General features: G+C 45.8%; 1 protein-coding gene across 2 annotated transcripts in view; it reads right to left on the bottom strand.

Moving 5' to 3' along the window:
- The window catches only part of ARFGEF2 (ADP ribosylation factor guanine nucleotide exchange factor 2), an 83,647-nt gene that overhangs the window by 45,696 nt on the left and 20,633 nt on the right, over positions 1-17,318 (bottom strand). Inside the window, exons 4-12 of one of the 2 annotated variants that reach the window (NM_001205652.3) lie at positions 15,675-15,821; positions 14,531-14,710; positions 13,943-14,174; positions 8,250-8,318; positions 6,275-6,426; positions 3,917-4,047; positions 2,503-2,737; positions 1,288-1,387; positions 435-574 (exon numbers count right to left, since the gene is read on the bottom strand). In NM_001205652.3, coding sequence (NP_001192581.1) covers positions 435-574; positions 1,288-1,387; positions 2,503-2,737; positions 3,917-4,047; positions 6,275-6,426; positions 8,250-8,318; positions 13,943-14,174; positions 14,531-14,710; positions 15,675-15,821 — 1,386 coding nt within the window. The remainder of the gene's footprint in view (positions 1-434; positions 575-1,287; positions 1,388-2,502; positions 2,738-3,916; positions 4,048-6,274; positions 6,427-8,249; positions 8,319-13,942; positions 14,175-14,530; positions 14,711-15,674; positions 15,822-17,318) is intronic. The other variant, XM_010811513.4, reaches the window with a different exon arrangement.

Genomic DNA, 17,318 nt, shown 5'->3' with positions numbered 1-17,318 from the left:
ATTTCTTCAGAGACCTCAGGTTAAGAACCCTATCGTCTTTGTAGGGAGGGAATCTAGTAAGAAGCAATCTCCTTTGCCTTTACTCTAGCCTGGGATCTTGTGTTCACACGATCTAAGAAAAGGTGACAGAGTGAACACGCTTCCTACAGGTCTCAGCTCAAGTCTCACTTTCTGAGGGAGATGACCCTGACGGCCCCACCCTCACCTCCAACACCCCTTCTCTAGCGTCCCTGCTTTATTCTTCCTGCAGCTGGCTTCTTCACTGCCTGCTTTTAAGTGTCAGGACCACAGCAATTGTGCACCTGGATGTGCCTGTCTGTGTTCTGTTCACTGCTGTGTCCCCAGCACCAAGGACAGTGCCTGGCACACGGTGGCTCGACAAATGTTTACTGAAATGAATGAACTGTGAACATAAATGTTCTCAGTGGTTTTACCTGCAGAGGTGTCATTCCCAGCTCGTGTCCACTTCTTCCCTGAGCGATTTTCGATAAATCGTTTACGAGGCGCTCAAAAATGTTAGCAGCATTTAAATCACAGTCGTAGTTGACGTAGATGTCTACAACACACTGGGCATCTTGGAAAATAACACACGGATGTTAGAGATTCTTAGTGAACACAGAGAACACGTGTGTTTCCTTATTAAACGAGAGTCCTTGGTCAAACAAAGTTTTCCCAGTGAATTAGTAACTCAGGCTGGACACGCCTCACTCAGGAAGTGTGTGACGGAAGGACTAGAAATGCAGGAGGCTCTCCTCCTAGGCCTGCCCTGGCACTCACTGAAATCTCAGGCTGCTCACTCAAACTCTCACAGCTTACTTTCCTCGTCAAAAAGGGAGAACAACTGCCTCATCCAACTCTTAAAGCCGTATAACTCTGATGAGGTTACTGTGATGACAAAGATGCTCAGTTTATTGTCACACAATTGGGTGGTGTAAAGGGAAATGCAAATTTACTTTAGCACCCAATCAGGAGTTAGGACACTCATACCTGGGACTCTCTGACTTATAAACCATGTTCAGCTTGTAGACACAGTGACAAGTGTCCTAGTTTTTCAGGATTAGGAGGTTTCCCAGGACATGAGATTTGCTGTGCTATAGTCAGAAAGTCCCGGGCAAAACAGTCTGGTCATTAGGTGAGTAGCAGCCTTTAAGGGAATGATTTCCTCAGCACTTCATTACAACGTTAAAAGGAGGGGATCAAGATCTTCATCTGGACTGTGGAGAATGAAAGCCTCAGAAGTGTTTCTGGGTAAGTCAAAAGGATGAGCCCCACTCTGGGAGAAAGTACCTGCGCAGATCCTTGTCAGGGTCTGAATGACCATCCACCTGTGCTCGAAAGAGCTTGTTGACGTTTCTAAAATGTTCAGGAAAATCTCTTTGAAAAAGACCTATATGACAAGAAGAAGATAAAGGAGGACAGTAATTAATAGCTTAAATTAGGGCTCAAAACCCCTGAAGCCTTTACGAGCAGGCTGAGTCTATGAGTAAAGCAGGGAGGGAGGCCAGGGGTGTGTGTGTGTGTGTGTGTGTGTGTGTGTGTGTGTAGGTGTGTCTGTGTCTGTGTATGTCTGTGTTTAGGTGGCTGCTGTGTGTGTGTGTGCAGGTGGCTGCCCAGCACAGGAGCCTGGGTGTGTGTGGGAGAGTGAGGAGGGCAGGACCACAGTGAATACAGCCCCATCAGAGTACACAGTTGCTCCAGAGAAAAAGCCAAGAATTGCCACGTGGAAAGGCAGAATTGGAGTTGTGGGGTTTTGAGAGGAAATGAGAAATATGGATTTATATGGAAAATCGCATTTACCGATTTTTAAAAAAATGTATATTTCTTTGGCTACTTCAAGTCTTACTTAGTTGTGGCACTTGGGATCTTTCGTTGCAGCATTCGAACTCCTAGTTACGGCACATGGGATCTAGTTCCCTGACCAGGGATGGAACCCAGGCCCCCTGCATTGGGAGCTCAGAGTCTTAGCCACTGAATCACCAGGGAAGTCCCTGACTTCTCAGTCTGGATACTAATTCAAGTTATTTCAAACAATTTATAGGCTAAACAAACATGTCTGGGGGACTGAGCCCAACAAAAGACTACACAATTTAAACCTTTGGTTAAAATGAAAGGTATACAAGATTTGGGGCTTCCCAGGTCGTGCAGTGGTAAAGAATCTGCCTGTCAATGCAAGAAATGTGGGTTTGATCACTGGGTTGGGCAGTTCCTCTGGAGAAGGAAAATGGCAACCCACTCCAGTATTCTTGCCTGGAAAATTCCATGGAAAAATGAGCCTGGCGGGCTACAGTCCATGGGGTCATGAAGAGTCAGACACGACTGAGTAAGCACACATATACAAGATTTGGGGGCAGTAACTTTTTATGAAAAGGAATTCTCTTGCTCAAAAAGTTCTTAGGGGTGCCAGCACGTAGACTGTGTAACTCCCACCAATATTTAATACATCATATAAAAGCGTCATCAAACTTCAAAACAAACCCCAAAACAGTCAATTGGAGTCCATACCTCTATTTGCATCTTCAGATGCATTTTAAAGTTTGAAAGAAGAGTGAGAAAAATAGCGAGAGAGAGCTCAAAGACATCAGGCACTGAGGAGACGCCGTTCTTGGACAACGCCACGCAGAGGTACTGCTTGATTGCGGTGATGAACATCTCATGAGTCCTGAAGACCGGGCCGGCGTTCTGCAACACGGACAGGAGGAGCTGCAGGGAGACCACCTTGGAACGCAGCTCGTGGGACCTGGCAGAGGAGACAGAGAACAAGGGTAGCGCTGAGAGGTAACATTTCAGAAAGGATGTTTAAGAAGGTCTCACTCCTCTATCAGTGAGAGGATTTTCTGAGAAGCCGGGGACTCAAGAATCAGCAACAGCACCTAAAATGTCAAGAGAGGGAGGGCAGCTGGCATGAGGCGGGTTCTCAGAACCCGCAGGCCCTGGGAGAACAAGAGCTGCCAACTGTTGTCTCTTTCTCCCACTCATAAAGCAGAAAATACAGCAGGAGCAAAATAAGTACAAACCGATTCTGGAAAGCTGGTTCTGCAACGAATCTAACAGAACCAATTACTTCACATCCATCATGTGAGACTGAACTGTCTGTCCTGCTCTGTGTTTAGAGACAACGAGAACAGGGCTCTTCATCTACCTGCCTCAGGCTCCCATCCCTGCCCACGGGATGGAAAGAAAGGGAAACCTTCCTGAGTCTTTTCCCTAATGGTCATCATATTCTCAACAGAAGAGGACTGTAATTAGCAACCAGTAATAACGACAATAACAGTGACTATAAACTATCGTGAACTACTGGGCCCTGTGCTCGGGATGTCAATTCTATCATTTCAGGTAAACGATCCTGTGAGTTGATTTTCCATATTCCCATTTTCCAGATGAGGTTCAGTAGCTCCTACGGGCATGAAGTTGGTCTCATGTGAGCCAGCAGCTCCCCATGGCTCCAAAACTTCTGCTTTGACACCCCACAGCACCATCTTCCTTGTGGTATATCCTTCACTCTAAAGGTCTGGCTTCTCTGGGTTGAATCTGGGGCATAAATCTGTACCCATGAAAACAGAAGTTTCCATTCAAGGCAAGAAACTGAGGTTCTCTATGCATCCAGGTGGGGGACTCTGACCTTCAGATGATTAAATTCATCAGTCAGGAGAAAGAGGGTGAATATTCAACTGAACGATTGTTTTTTAGTATATAAACCAAGGAAAGAAAAATTGGGCCCAATAATCTTGGTTCGTGGGCACATAATCTATGATGAGAGGACTGTGGGACCTTCATGAGCCTGAAATCATGGTAAAACAGTCCTGTAAATTCCTGCATTTACACCAACCAGGGGACAAGGCAGTGGGGTTTCTTGGAGCCCCTAAGATCCTCCTGGATCATTAGGATTATAGACGGCCAAGAACTGCTGTCAGCTCACTTTGGATCTGGGGGGCCTTCGCCAAGGGGTTTCATGGACAGCTTGCACAGGGAGCGAAACACCAGGAAGGCATCCTTCTGCAGAATGTGGGAGAACCTGGCGGCCACTGGATGTCCTTGAGCATCCGACTCCTAAGATCAGAACAAAGATGAGAAAAATCAAAGGGTCCAAACAAAAGGATGACTCTTTTCAAAAATAAGAAATGTAATTATCTCATGAAAATGTAAATTATTTACTCATTGGGGGAGGTGAAGGATGTGGGGGAGGAAACAATATGTCAAAACAGGAGCTTCTGGGGGAGTTGTCACAGCAATTCTAAAACTTCCAAGTCCTTCAGAAAGTGGGTGTGAGTGGTTTAAAATGATAAATGAGCAAAGGTTAAATCATAAAAAACCAAAAACGAATATAGATAATTTTATTAGTTTGGGTAAAAAAGATATTTCTAAGAATACTGTTGGGATTCGCAGGTGACTCAGTAATAAAGAACCTGCCTGCCACTGCAGGAGATCTGGATTCCATCCTTGGGTCAGGAAGATCCCCTGGAGAAGGAAATGGCAATCCACTCCAGTATTCTTGTCTGTGAAATCGCAGGGACAGAGGAGCCTGGCGGGCTACAGTCCATGGGGTCACAAAAGAAAAAGATCTATCTACAAGGATATTCACTGTAGAACTGTCTCCTGTGATTAAACTGAAATAATCCAAAAACCTAATAGGGAACTGGTTAAACAGATTATGGTAATCCATGACAGAATTTCACATGGCCATTAAAAAATTAGTACTACTGATGTGAAAAGATGTCCATAAAAGTGTTGAGGGAACAAAGCAAGTTGCAGTCTAATATGTGACACAGATACCGTGTGTGAATTTATACACATCCCTATATACACGCATTCATTAAAAACAATTTTTTTTATTGGAGTATAGTTGCTTTACAGGGTTGTGTTAGCTTCTACTGTACAGCCAAGTGGCTCAGCTATACGTATACATACATCCCTTCTTTCCTGGATTTCCTCTCCATTTAGGTCCCCACAGAGCACCGTGCTATACAGCAGGTTCTCACTGTTGTCTAATTTTATACATGTATCAACAGTGTATATACACCAATCCCAATCTCCCAGATCATCCCCCCAGCGCCTTCTTAATGGGGATGACAGAACCCCAAGGGGACTGCTATAGTCTGGATGTCTGAGACCCTCACTGAATTTCTTATGTTGAAACCTAATCCCTAATGTGATGGAATTTGGAGATGGGGCCTTTGGCAGTGAGGTGGAGCCTTCACGGATGGGATTACTGCCTTTATTAAACAGGCCTCAGAGAGCTCCCTTGCCCCTTCTGCCAGGACAGAGTAAGAAGATGGCTGTCCATGAACCAGGAAACAAACAGGCTCTCACCAGACACTGCAACTGTTAATATCTTGACCTTGGACTTCCTCGCCTCCAGAACTGTGAGAAACACATTTCTGTTGTTTATAAGGCACCCAGTATACAGTATTCTATTAATGCAGCCTAAACAGACTGAGACAGGGGCAACTGTCAGGGTGGGGTGGAGTAGGGCATAGTTGTAGAGAAAATCTTATTATTTTTATGCATAAAGTAGATAAACATACAGTACATAAACAGGTATCTAGTTTATCAATAACTAAAATTCCATGAAACAGGGTGATGAATAGGAAAAAGAAATACATAAAAAGGCTCCTGTGTGTGTGTGTGATCATTTGAACAGTTGGGACACATGGGAAAAGGCAGAGACTGAGTGAGTTCAGGAGGCAAGTTCAGATCGTATTTCTTCCTGTTTTGAATGTTTATATATAGCATTTTCAATAGAACAACAAAGCTATCTAAAAAAATAATGTAGCAGACACACTTAAGGGTGCCTGAAAGGATGTTCATAATGTACCTTAAATTTAAAAAGCGGGTTACAAAACAGCATGCATATCATGTTATTACATTTAAGTGGTTCAAAAATGGGAGGGAGAGAAAAATCTATGGTGTAAGTAAAACCTTAACAAATGTTATCTCTGGGTTACATTATGGATGACTTCTACTTCCTTATTTTTCTTTCTCTGTATTTCCCTTATTCTTTCTGTAATCAATGTATACCATTTTGAGAAAAAAGAAAAAGGGCAAGAAATGTTAAGTTTTTAAAAGTTCTGAATAAATAGGGTTTAACAACATTACATACCACCAGCATTAACGAGCATGTTCCAAGAACATACAGAATATCAGGCCAGGATGGTGTGACTAAATAACTGAACAGGGCTTGCTGGTTTTCACTGGCTTCTTCTGACAGAGATATAACTCTGCATCTTACAGAAGAAGTAAACCTCGAAAGGAGTCTGCTAGAAGATCACCAACGCACCAGGTTATCTGCTGATGACAAGGACTGCCTGTCGTCCGCTATCCCGTTGGTCTGGGAGTTTTCATCAGCTGCAGGGGGGGCGGCACGTTCTTGGCACTCCAGTTCACTCAGGACCCTCTCGGGCTCCGTCAGCCCATGCTTTTGTGCTGCTTCTTAAAATACAATGCAAAAGTCATCATCGAGTCAATACTTACCCTAAAAGATGGCCTGACACCAAGAAGAAGTTTTTGGTTTTTTTTAAGTTTTTGTGTGTGTGTGTGTGTGTGTGTGTGTGTGGACCATTTTTAAAGTCTTTATTGAATTCATTGCAACATTACGTCTGTTTTATGTTTTGGTTTTCTGGCCATCAGGCATGTAGGATTTTAGCTCCCTGACCAGAGATCGAACCTGTACCTCCTGCATTAGGAGCACATTGTCTTAACCAGAGAAGTCCCAGAAGTTATTCACATAACCTTCAAGCTACTCCTTTTTCCCTTTCTGGCTTTATGTGTCTGTTACCCACAGCCCCACTCCCAGGTCACTTTATACTATAGTCTGGGTCAACGGTACCTCCAGAAATGTGCAATGTAGCAGCCCTGTCCACCCCTACCTACTTCTGAAGATAATTAGAAGCAGATAAACAGAAATGCACAGAAAGGGTTACTAATGTAGGGGTCAGAGAACAAGAGTCACGTAAATGAAGAGGTTGATAGCTATGATAGAAAACCTTAGTCACAGTAGGAGGAAAAAAAAGGAGGTCTGAGCTTCCTGGCAGCCATGTGGAAAAGGAAAAGACAAAGAATTAAATGGATTCCATCATTTCATGAAATAAGCATATCTGATGACTAGCAGAACAGGTGACCTCTATGAGAAATTTACCATGTGGATTGTTATATTAATATATTTAAGGAACACCAAACAACTCAGTAGCACCATCTTCAAAAATGGTTTCTAAAGCATATTCAGCAAATACTTATCAGGTGCCTACTATGGGCCAAACTCTAGGCTAGGGGCTGGAAGACACAGTATGAGCAAGACAGACAAGGTTCACCATGTGAGGACTTCATACACTCATATATTGGACCCAGGAAAGAAAAATCTAAAAGTATGAAATCAAATTACTTTATTTTTAAAGACACTTCTACAAAGAGTTAAACCAACAATAAAATCTATGACTATAGCTTGGTGGTACCTTAAATTAACAAAAAGACAGGGTTTTGAGCAGTGGGTAAAAAGGTCAAAGGTCAATACTCTTTGACCTTGATGCTCACTCATTAAGAGATACATTTTAAAAGTCAGGACCCAGTATACATGTGTGCACAGAGATAAATCATTGAAACATGTCTCATGGAACAATGCTTAACACTACTACATGCAAGACATTCAGTTTGTACCTATTTTTGTTTTATGTCTCCCATTTAAAAACACGGATTACGAACCACTAATTTATTGACTTCTCAACCCATTAATGGTTTACTGACCCCGAAGCTCAGTGTTCAGCACATAACCACTGACCTGAGAGTTCGAGTAAAAACAAAAGGAAAAATCATCTAACAGTCATTTGGAGCTATCCAAGGTTAATTCCACTGAAACTACACCAAAAACTGGGGTAGTTATGAATGAAGTCGAACAAAACTAACAGAGCTTCTCTGTGCATGTGACACCTGCTGACATGGGGACTGTCCCCTGGACACAGTGATGTCTAGCCCGGAAACTTCACTGCCTCAGGGCCCCCCGCCCACTCCTGGGGAAACCTGGCTCTACAGGGCATGGACCTCTGCATCTCCAGTGGCACACCCAACTCTAACACTGTCAGACTGCGCATCCTGAACCCAACCTGAGGGAGAATGAAACCTATCACGAGTCACAAGTGACTTCTTGGTTTCCACGAGTGTGCAGGAGGTGGTCGCGGTGGTGCACTCTACCACTAACACACCTGGCTGGGCACTCGTGTGAAGGAGCAAGGAGGAGGAGAGGCTGGGTGCTTGGTTCTCACCTTTAACTGCAGACGTGACCACATCTTCTAAGATCTCCTTCACCACCTCCTGGGCTCCGTCTTCAGTCCCTACACACACACCAAATACACAAACGCAAACGCACATATGTGGGCATTTCCAACGAGAATGAAGTAAGGTGGAGATTAAGTCAGTGTTCTCCAGAGTCACAGTCTGAAGCAAGAGTGCAAGTAGGCCCTCTCCAAAGCCAAACCTGACCACGTCCCAGGAAATGTGGAAACTTGGGGGCAGCCATCTGCTATGACTCAGTCTTCCCCCAGTGGAACTCTGAGACCCCGCAGTCTTAGACACTCTTCCTTCCTGAGTCACAGTTGCCGGCCCAGGGCCCCCTCCACCACCCTTGGGCTGCAGGCAGCAGCTGGTATTATCCAGCTATGGTTTCTGACAGAACAAAAGGAGAAGCGTCATCTTGCCCCTTCACCTCGTGCACCCAGAGCCCTGGTAAACAGTGTGCCTCTGGCTGCTTCTTTTTCCCACAGTGTAAACCCAGACCTTAGCATGAGATTCCTCACGTGATAGTTGGGAACTTACTACATTCTAAATGGACTTATTCTGTAAGATGGTAACTGTTTAAGTGGAAAAGGCTCGCTACCAGTTGTTTTGGTAGGAAACTAGTTCTGGGAGAACCAGTAAACAAGCATTCGACTAGTCTTCTGGAAGTAAATATTAAGGGCCATCATGTTAAAGAAAATCAAAATAATCCTTTAAATTCTTCTTCAACAATGATTTTCCAATCAGGCCACGATTTTGCCTTTAGTCCTAGAGAAGCAACAGGGAAGCGTTTTCATTTCCATTGGGCACTTAACCCAAGTGAAAGAAAAATGCCGCCCCACACATCAGATCAGTAAACAAAGGATGCTGCAGCCTTCAAACCACTCCAGACACCCCCTGCGGTAGGCCCTGAGGGAGCTCAGGATGGAGACAAAGGTCCTGGAGCCCTCAGCCACCCCCTCCAGTGGGTGCACCCTGAGGGGACGCAGGATAGGAACACACAGGAGACTGGAGCCAGAGAGCCGAGATACACATCAAAGGAATGATCTCAGTGAGCCCAGACTTGTGCACCAGCCTGTACACTGGAAAGCGCTAAACTTATGGGACTGATAAATCTGGTTTTCAATGCAGAAGACAGGAGTTAGAGCCTTGGGTCAGGGAGATCCCCGGAGAAGGAAATGGCAGTCTACTCCAGTATTCTTTCCTGGGCAATCCTGTGGACAGAGGAGCCTGGTGGGCTATAGTCCACAGGGCTGCAAAAGAGTCGGATACAACTTGGCGAGTAAACAACAAATGCTCTCCTAAGAGGGCAAAGAGAACTTGAATGGAGGTTAGAAAAGCCCTCAGTCACGGGCAAAATCTTCTAAACCTGTTTCTTCATCTAAATAAGACGGTTCAGTCTAGATTAGTGTTACCTAGGAAGAAGGAAACAGAACAGGCTCTATCTTGAAAGCAGGACTCCGTCTTGGGCCGGACTGTGGACTTTGAGCTATATGCCCAGTATCTATGGAAACGACATACCAACTGGAAAACCAGGCCCCCAGAAGGGAAAACCAGGGCCCCCAGAAGGAAGAGCCCCAGGGCTCTCCATCGCCCAACTGCTAAGTCACTTCAGTCGTGTCCGACTCTGTGCAACCCCATAGAGGGCAGCTCACCAGGCTCCCCCATCCCTGGGATTCTCCAGGCAAGAACACTGGAGTGGGTTACCATTTCCTTTTCCAATGCATGAAAGTGAAAAGTGAAAGTGAAGTCGCTCAGTCGTGTCCGACCCTCAGCGACCCCATGGACTGCAGCCCTCCAGGCTCCTCCGTCCGTGGGATTTTCCAGGCAAGAGTACTGGAGTGGGGTGCCATTGCCTTCTCCATTGCCTAAAAGAATACCCTAATTACCTGTGTAACTGAATAGAATCATACATTCTATTATGCTTATTGGGGTATGACCACAAACCTATTGATAAGTGTCCACTGTTAACTACCTAGGCTTAAGGCATAAGAATCATGGGTTAACTATGATTGTAGCTTTCTTTTTCCTTTGTTCAGACTAGTTTCAGAGAGCCTTATACACTTAGGGTATATAAAGTTTTCACAAATGCTGGTTGGGATCCTTGGCTAAGAGGAGACTCTGCCTTGGGCCCACCGATGTAATAAACTGCACTCCACTATCTGCACTGTCCTCTCTGAGTGAGCTTGTTTCCTGGAACGCGGGGCTACAGCACACACAATCTTCATAATTTTTGCCATTTCATGTACCACTTATTATATTACATGCGTGAATATATATATATCTAACAGTGATCTTTAACTCACTGTAAGCAATAATATTCACACAACAAAGGCTTCAAACACTGATCACACTTTCTTAATGCATGTTAGAACAAATGTATAACTATTAAAATAAAAACCATTCACCTATGAGCCATGTAAAATCATCTCGTCTATCATGATTTGGTAAACACGTGTCTAGGTATTTCTAAGTTCCTTTCTAGTTCCAACATTCTCTGATGCTATGATTTAATAGAATTATGACAACAGGGTCTAATCTCTACTAAACATTCCAAAGCCCCCTGTACACTATCAACACCCAAGAATTAGCAGCCTGATGAATATGTTTCATCAGAGGAGCTGCGGGCTTGGTAGGTTGTTGGGCTGTTTTTCTCTTAATGAATGGGATGCAAGACAAAAAGAGCGAGGGAAGACATCTGTGAGCACAATGGTAACTGTGTACCTACAATATTCCGTATTAGCTATACACGTGTGTAAACGCTTAAGCTAATACTGGGAGTTAAAAAGCAAGAATCTTAAAAATAAAAGAAAATGGGAAGTGACTATTGGGTACAGGGTTTCTTCTGGGTGTGATAAAAATGCTCTAAAACTGATTGTGGTGATTGACTGTTGCTCAACTGTGTCAACATACTCCAAAGAACTGAACTGTACATTTTAAACAGGTGAATTTATAGAACTGAATTTCAATAAACCTGTATTTTAGAAAACTGACAAGAACAGTTGGGTCTTTGGAGGGCTGTGAATGGACAAATGGGGTGAGCTCGCCAGGGAACCCTGTTGGCCATGCCCTAAGGTTCACAGAAGCTAGCATGTTGTAGGCTCAAAGATCTCATTTTGTGAATTTACAGAGCACTCTGATCCACTTCTTGAACGGGCTGATAAGACTGACGGAGTATCAACCTGGGATGAAAATCTGCCAAGGGGAGGAAGATCCTCTGGTCTGCTGGGGAGCTGTCATCCACACAGATTCCACTGGGAGGCACATTGTCTCAGGAAGGCCCAGGAGGGTTCGCAGTGAAGTAGGACAATGCATGTGGAGTGCCCAGGTAGCAAGGACCACGCCTGGCACAGTGACTGCCTCAGGGAGGTGGGGGCCTCCCCGATGGCCAGTCCACAGGAGGGAACCAAGAGGACAGCTGGACACGTCATCTTGGTCACAGAGGCATTGGAGCCCCCGGGGGCCTCGGCAGCCTGGACTCTAGCCCAGGGCGCTGTGTCTGTCAGCCAGCACCTCTGCCATCTGCCTCTCAGGCTGCCCTTCCTCCCAGGTGCCTCACCCGGTTCTCCTGAAGGACGCGTTCTTTCTTTAGAGCCACATCTGGACAAGTGAAGCCTGCCTGTCCCTCTTAAGGGCGATGGTGCACCTCCACTCTGATCTACCACTTGGAGGTTTGTGGTCTGATTCCTACAGGCACTCTGATGCCCATGATCTTGGGAGAAGCCTCACGGGGTGTATTACACCTTGTGGCAACAAAATCCACAGCAATATGCTAAGTGTAAAGCATTCTGTGTTAGAGCAGAATTTTAGGTTCCTGGGTTTCTGTAAAACCATATTCTAGAAATCAAATCCCCCCCACACTCCATTCATTCAGGAAAAAAGGTATTTACTGACTATATGTCCTGGGCACCAAACCAGGTGTTGGGAATATTGTGGTGAACAGGGTGGCTGATGCCTTAGACCAGGAACAAGTGAACACAAACTCTTCAGTGATTTGAAGAGTGCCATGAGGAAAATAAGAAAGGGTGATGGGACAGAGTGATGGGGAGCTTCAGAGAGGGGATCAGTTAGAAACGAAACCTGGAGACAAAGGCGGGGTAAGGGACAGTAGGTGCCAAGGTACCAAGAGCAAGCACCACATTTTCAAGAACCAGAAACACCACCTGCACATCCTATTACAAACAAGGGGAAAGGAACCCAAGGAAGGGTACAGGGAGGTGGGCGGAGGCAGGACACACAGGGCCTTGGACATCGTGGAGATGGCGCAGGCACAGATGCCACTATGAATGGGACAGGATGGGAAATTACCAGAGGGGTTTAAGCAGAGGGAGGTCCTCAACTAATCCACGCTTTTAAAAGATCATGTTGGCTGCTGGGTGGAAAATGGGCTGCAGTGGAAGCACTTTCATGCAGCTCAGGAAGACCTGCTTTTCCATCTGCACAGTTACGGTCACTACAGTGTGTTTAAATATTAATATTTGTTGATTGGCCACAGTCTGATTCCAGTAAAAACCTGCCTGCTCTTTGCTCTGAGAGTTAATAAGGCCAACATGAAAACCGGTACAGAAGGTGGGTCAGGGCTTCCTGAACACCTTCCAAGACACGTGACACCGGGCAGCCAACAGGGCGCACCCAAGGCACGTGTGGCTCCTGTGGCGCCTTTTCTCTGGTCCTGGCCTTGGGTGAGCTGATGCAAAGCAACGTTCCAGCAGCAACACCTGGCCTCTTCCTGCCCATGCCGAGCTCTGGTAAATTACAGATGAACAAAAGCTGCTCAAGTATGCCTCTGGTAGCCAACATACCACCAACAGACCTCACTGCAAATAATGGGGCAGAAGAAGATATGAGGCCAATTACGAAGGCGGGTCAGATATTTCATTGTAGAACCATCAGCTAGAGTGAAAAATTATTTGGCAGAAATCACTTGAGAATAAGGTATGTTCTTGAAAAATATATAAATTTAGAATTCTGTTTGCACAAATTGCACAGTGAAAGAGAGGTAAATATTAAAAAATAATCTTATATGACAACCCAATTCAAAACTTTCACACCTAATGTTTTATTTACTTCAAGACTATCATCGGGTGCGGAAGATCTTTCATTTAAAAAAGCAAGCACAACCAAGTAGTAATGTACTTGGTCTCAGAAGAAGACAGAGCTGTCTGTGTGCCTATTTCTCTATGAACCCACCCACCCACCTTCTGCCTCCCTTCAAAGACGTCCATAAATAGTGACTAACTGCCCGTAAGTGGGCAGAGCACAGAGAGCCTGTGTATATGTGACAGATGATGTCCGTGTCCTCTTCTGGGAGATGAAACAGACATTAAATGCTCAACCACCCAAACGATTACCTTCTGGGACACAAGCACTCCAACATGAACCCACGGCACTACAGCTGACATCAAACAGCAGTAGCTAGATATATTCCAGGAACAACCCCCCAACATCCGACCAAAAAACCACCACAACAACCAAAACACTCATAACTGACAACGGGATCTGAGACACTTGGCCTCCTGGGTTATGTTTCATAAGAGAAAATCAAAGGGGAAGTCAAGGAGGAGGCCCAGAAAGAGAAGAGCTACTGGAGGTTTCCTGTCATGACACCAGACAGCTCCTTCACCGGCCCCTTGGATGCAAGACGGCCCGGTCAGTGGGGGACGGGGAGGCGCAGGGGCCGTACCTGAGAGCGATGGGCCCCTCTCTCTGGGGGCGTGTCCGTTCTCTGTGATCACCGCAGAACCACTTCTGGCATGCTCGCCATTGGTTAAATCTGTCTTTTCAGGAGTTGTTGGTTTGCTCTGTGCCTGGCTCTGCTTCAAACGATTGAACTTTGGGGACCCTGCTGCAGCTTGGATCACAGGGGACTGTGGTTTCGAATGGATCGGTTTTTCCAATTCTCTGGCCTCCTGCAACTGAAAGGCAACGAAAAAGGGATTCAATCTAAATGGATCCAGCGTTTTGATAAGGAACAGAAAAAAAGCCAGCCTGTTGCATAAAGAATATCCAAACAGAAGGATAGCATTTAAAAAAGGAAATCAATTCCTTCAACAAACTCATAGCAAATCTGGAATTCGAATTTCAAAACCCATCGAGATTCTCTCTCTGCTTTTTAAAGCAAGGACAAAAACAGACTGCAGAGAACTCAGAGGAAGAAGGAATTAATTACAAGATGCTAAGACTCTTCACCAGGCACCGAGGCCACACAGGAAAGACTTCACAGCCTGGGATGGTGTCCCACTCACGGCAGCTGCTAACTGCGACCACTCACCACTTGGTTTTCCATGCGGGTGAAAATGACGTTCAGCATCTGAGTGAGGGTAGCCTTGGCAGTGGTTTGATTGATGAGATTTTTGCTGGCCAAATAGATATTGTAACATGTCCTGACCGTCTGCAGGATGGTGCCCTCGTGAATTTCAATGTGCGGGGATGTGACCGCGGTGAGAAGAGCCTGAAACAAAAATCCAAAACCTTCATCTTCAGGAGTGCCCACTGCCCGTCCTCTCAAAGCCCAACTTTTCTACAAGGTTTGCCTTTGTTTTTATTGGTCTGGTTTAAGAAGATGGCTCTGTGAGCTAAACTGGATGATTAGTACCAAGAGCCAAGCACCTGCTGCTCCAAATTCAAAAAAGTCTAAACACACTTATTAACTCCATAGAACCCAAGTTATGTGAAGTAACCGAGCTGTGTTGAAGTGTGCTCTCTACCAGCTTACTTTTTAAAAAACCAAAAAAACCAGATACTTCTCTCAGGAGGGAAAACGCTCCAACCTGATCTCACATACGTCGATCACAAGATATTCATGTTTTGATGGAGGTGCAGGGTGGGGTGAGATACGGAGATCAGCTTCCCAGTTCCCTGGTGGATTTTCAAGGGAGCTTTAAGTAGGGTGCAGCTAGCACAGAGCCATCCCTCACAAAGCTAACATGTCCAGGACTTAGGATTTGAAACGTTGACCACATCTATCCTGATTGGTTCTGACAAGCAGATGGGACCGTCCCACGCCAAACCATTCCTGGCAGCAGAAATGGAACAGGATGATGGGAAGGGAGAATAAAGGGACAGGGGCAAACTGGTGATAAAAGTATCGACACAGGACCTGCTGAGAAATGGCAGTCCGGGAACCCAGAAATTCAAGGGGAGAGAGTAGAGGATTTCAAGTCAATCTAATTCACAAGCAATTTATGTGATTATTAGCGGAACTATTTACTTTGAAAACACACCTGTTTCTGCTCTTCTGTCTTGGTCCACGCTAATCAGTTCTGACACTTCACAAAAGATCTACGTGATGCTTACATATTTTTGCTCTAGCTCAGTGCCTCCTGAGACAACTAACACATGGTAAATTAGAAATTCAAATTCCCAGAGGGGACGAGTTTTCTCATTTAAAATCCAGACTAGGCAGACAGAAATACCTTAATGATTTGTAACTGAACGCCTTCATCGGTCTGAGGGCCTTGAAAACAGTTGCAAATGGTTTCTACGATCCTGTCAATCAACCGCTTGCCGGGGGCGCCACTGTCGGGGGCGTTGCCAGTGATGTGCCCATAAGCGATGAGTTTCTAAACACAGAAAGCACAGACATGAGGAGTTTCTGCCTGGCCAAGGCTGAAGCCATCCATAGCGGTTAAGAGGCAGGCGGCAGGCTTGGTCTTTAACTTCCGGTTCCCAGAGATCCCTCTGCTCCCCCTGGGTGCGGGGGGGCATGGTCACCCCAAAAGCACAGCATCCGGCCTGACTCCTGATGGCAGAAAAGCCCATGACGCTGAGAGTGGCTGGGGGAAAAGGCATGTGCAGAATGGCCCCCAGTGCACAACCACTTCTGTGAAAGATGGAGGAGTTGGGGACTTCCCTGGTGGTCCGGGGCTAACACTCTTGGCTCCTAATGCAGCAGGGGGCCTGGGTTCGATCCCTGCTTGGGGAACTAGATCCCATAAGCTGCAGCTAAGACCTGGCACAGCCATATAAATTTTTTTTTTAAAAAAAGGAGAAATTAAAACTATATATAACGGAGACAGAAGTTGTTAGCAACTGCCTAGAGCTGGGGGATTCCGGGGAAACAGGGAGTGACTGCAAAAATAAGGCTTCTTTCCGAGGATAAAGATGGTCTCTAATTAGACTGTGGTGATGGCTGCACAACTCTGTCAATATATGAAAGTCACGGAATTGTACACCTCAGACGGGTGAACTACATGCATCTGAACTATATCTCAAGCTGTTAAAACCCCTACCCCCACCCCAACCCCGCAAAAGGCAAGATACATTAAAAACTAATGATAACAAGTTTTGCTCGAGCTCAGGGAGAACTAAGCAGCTGTGAGCAGGAGCAGGACTAAGACATACTGTGGCTCAGGCTTTCATTCTTTCTGAATGGTGACTCATGCCCATGCATTTTTCATTCCAAAAATTAAAGTAAAAACCCTCACTGAATTCTGCACCAACGCTATCAAACTGCATGTCACCCGTGCCACTGAAGAGACAAGAGGCTGTCCAGGCTGTGCCCTCGGGGTCAGGTGACTGATCAGTTTGGACACGGGCCACCTCCCTCCTGACCTGGATTTCGTCAGGGACAATCTGAGAGCTGGAAGGGAACTCAAAGGTCAGGACGGTTTCAAAGCCGGGCTAATATTCCGAGTCCAAGAGGGAGCCTGTGACAGAAAAAGACTCCTGGACCTCAACGCAGACGTGCTCGACCAGGCTGGCTGGGTGGAGCCCAGGAAACAATGTTTTTCTCCAAGTCATCCAGGCTGTCCTGACGGCTGACCGAATAAAAAGAACCACTCATCTGCGATAGGGCCTCTGGGGTCTGTGAACTCTAAGGCACCCTCTGCTTCCAGAGACTTAGTAAAGACTCTGACAGATGCTGCTCTGTTCTTTATCCTTTTGGTTTCTGGCGTGTTACGTTCTTGATCTGCCTGCCCAGAGTGACACAGCTCCAGAGGTGATCACAGGGCCACGGCCCCTGCGACACGCAGACACGCCCCCCGCCGAGGCCTCACGCCACTTCTCAATAGCTTTTCCTCATTATTAGCCTCCAAAGCACTGCCGTCCAACACACA

The sequence above is a fragment of the Bos taurus genome, chromosome 13 (assembly GCF_002263795.3).
Source record: "Bos taurus isolate L1 Dominette 01449 registration number 42190680 breed Hereford chromosome 13, ARS-UCD2.0, whole genome shotgun sequence".
Taxonomy (NCBI): Eukaryota; Metazoa; Chordata; class Mammalia; order Artiodactyla; family Bovidae; genus Bos; species Bos taurus.
The sequence above is the reverse complement of the archived record's forward strand: the minus strand, read 5'-3'. Positions and strand labels throughout refer to the sequence as shown.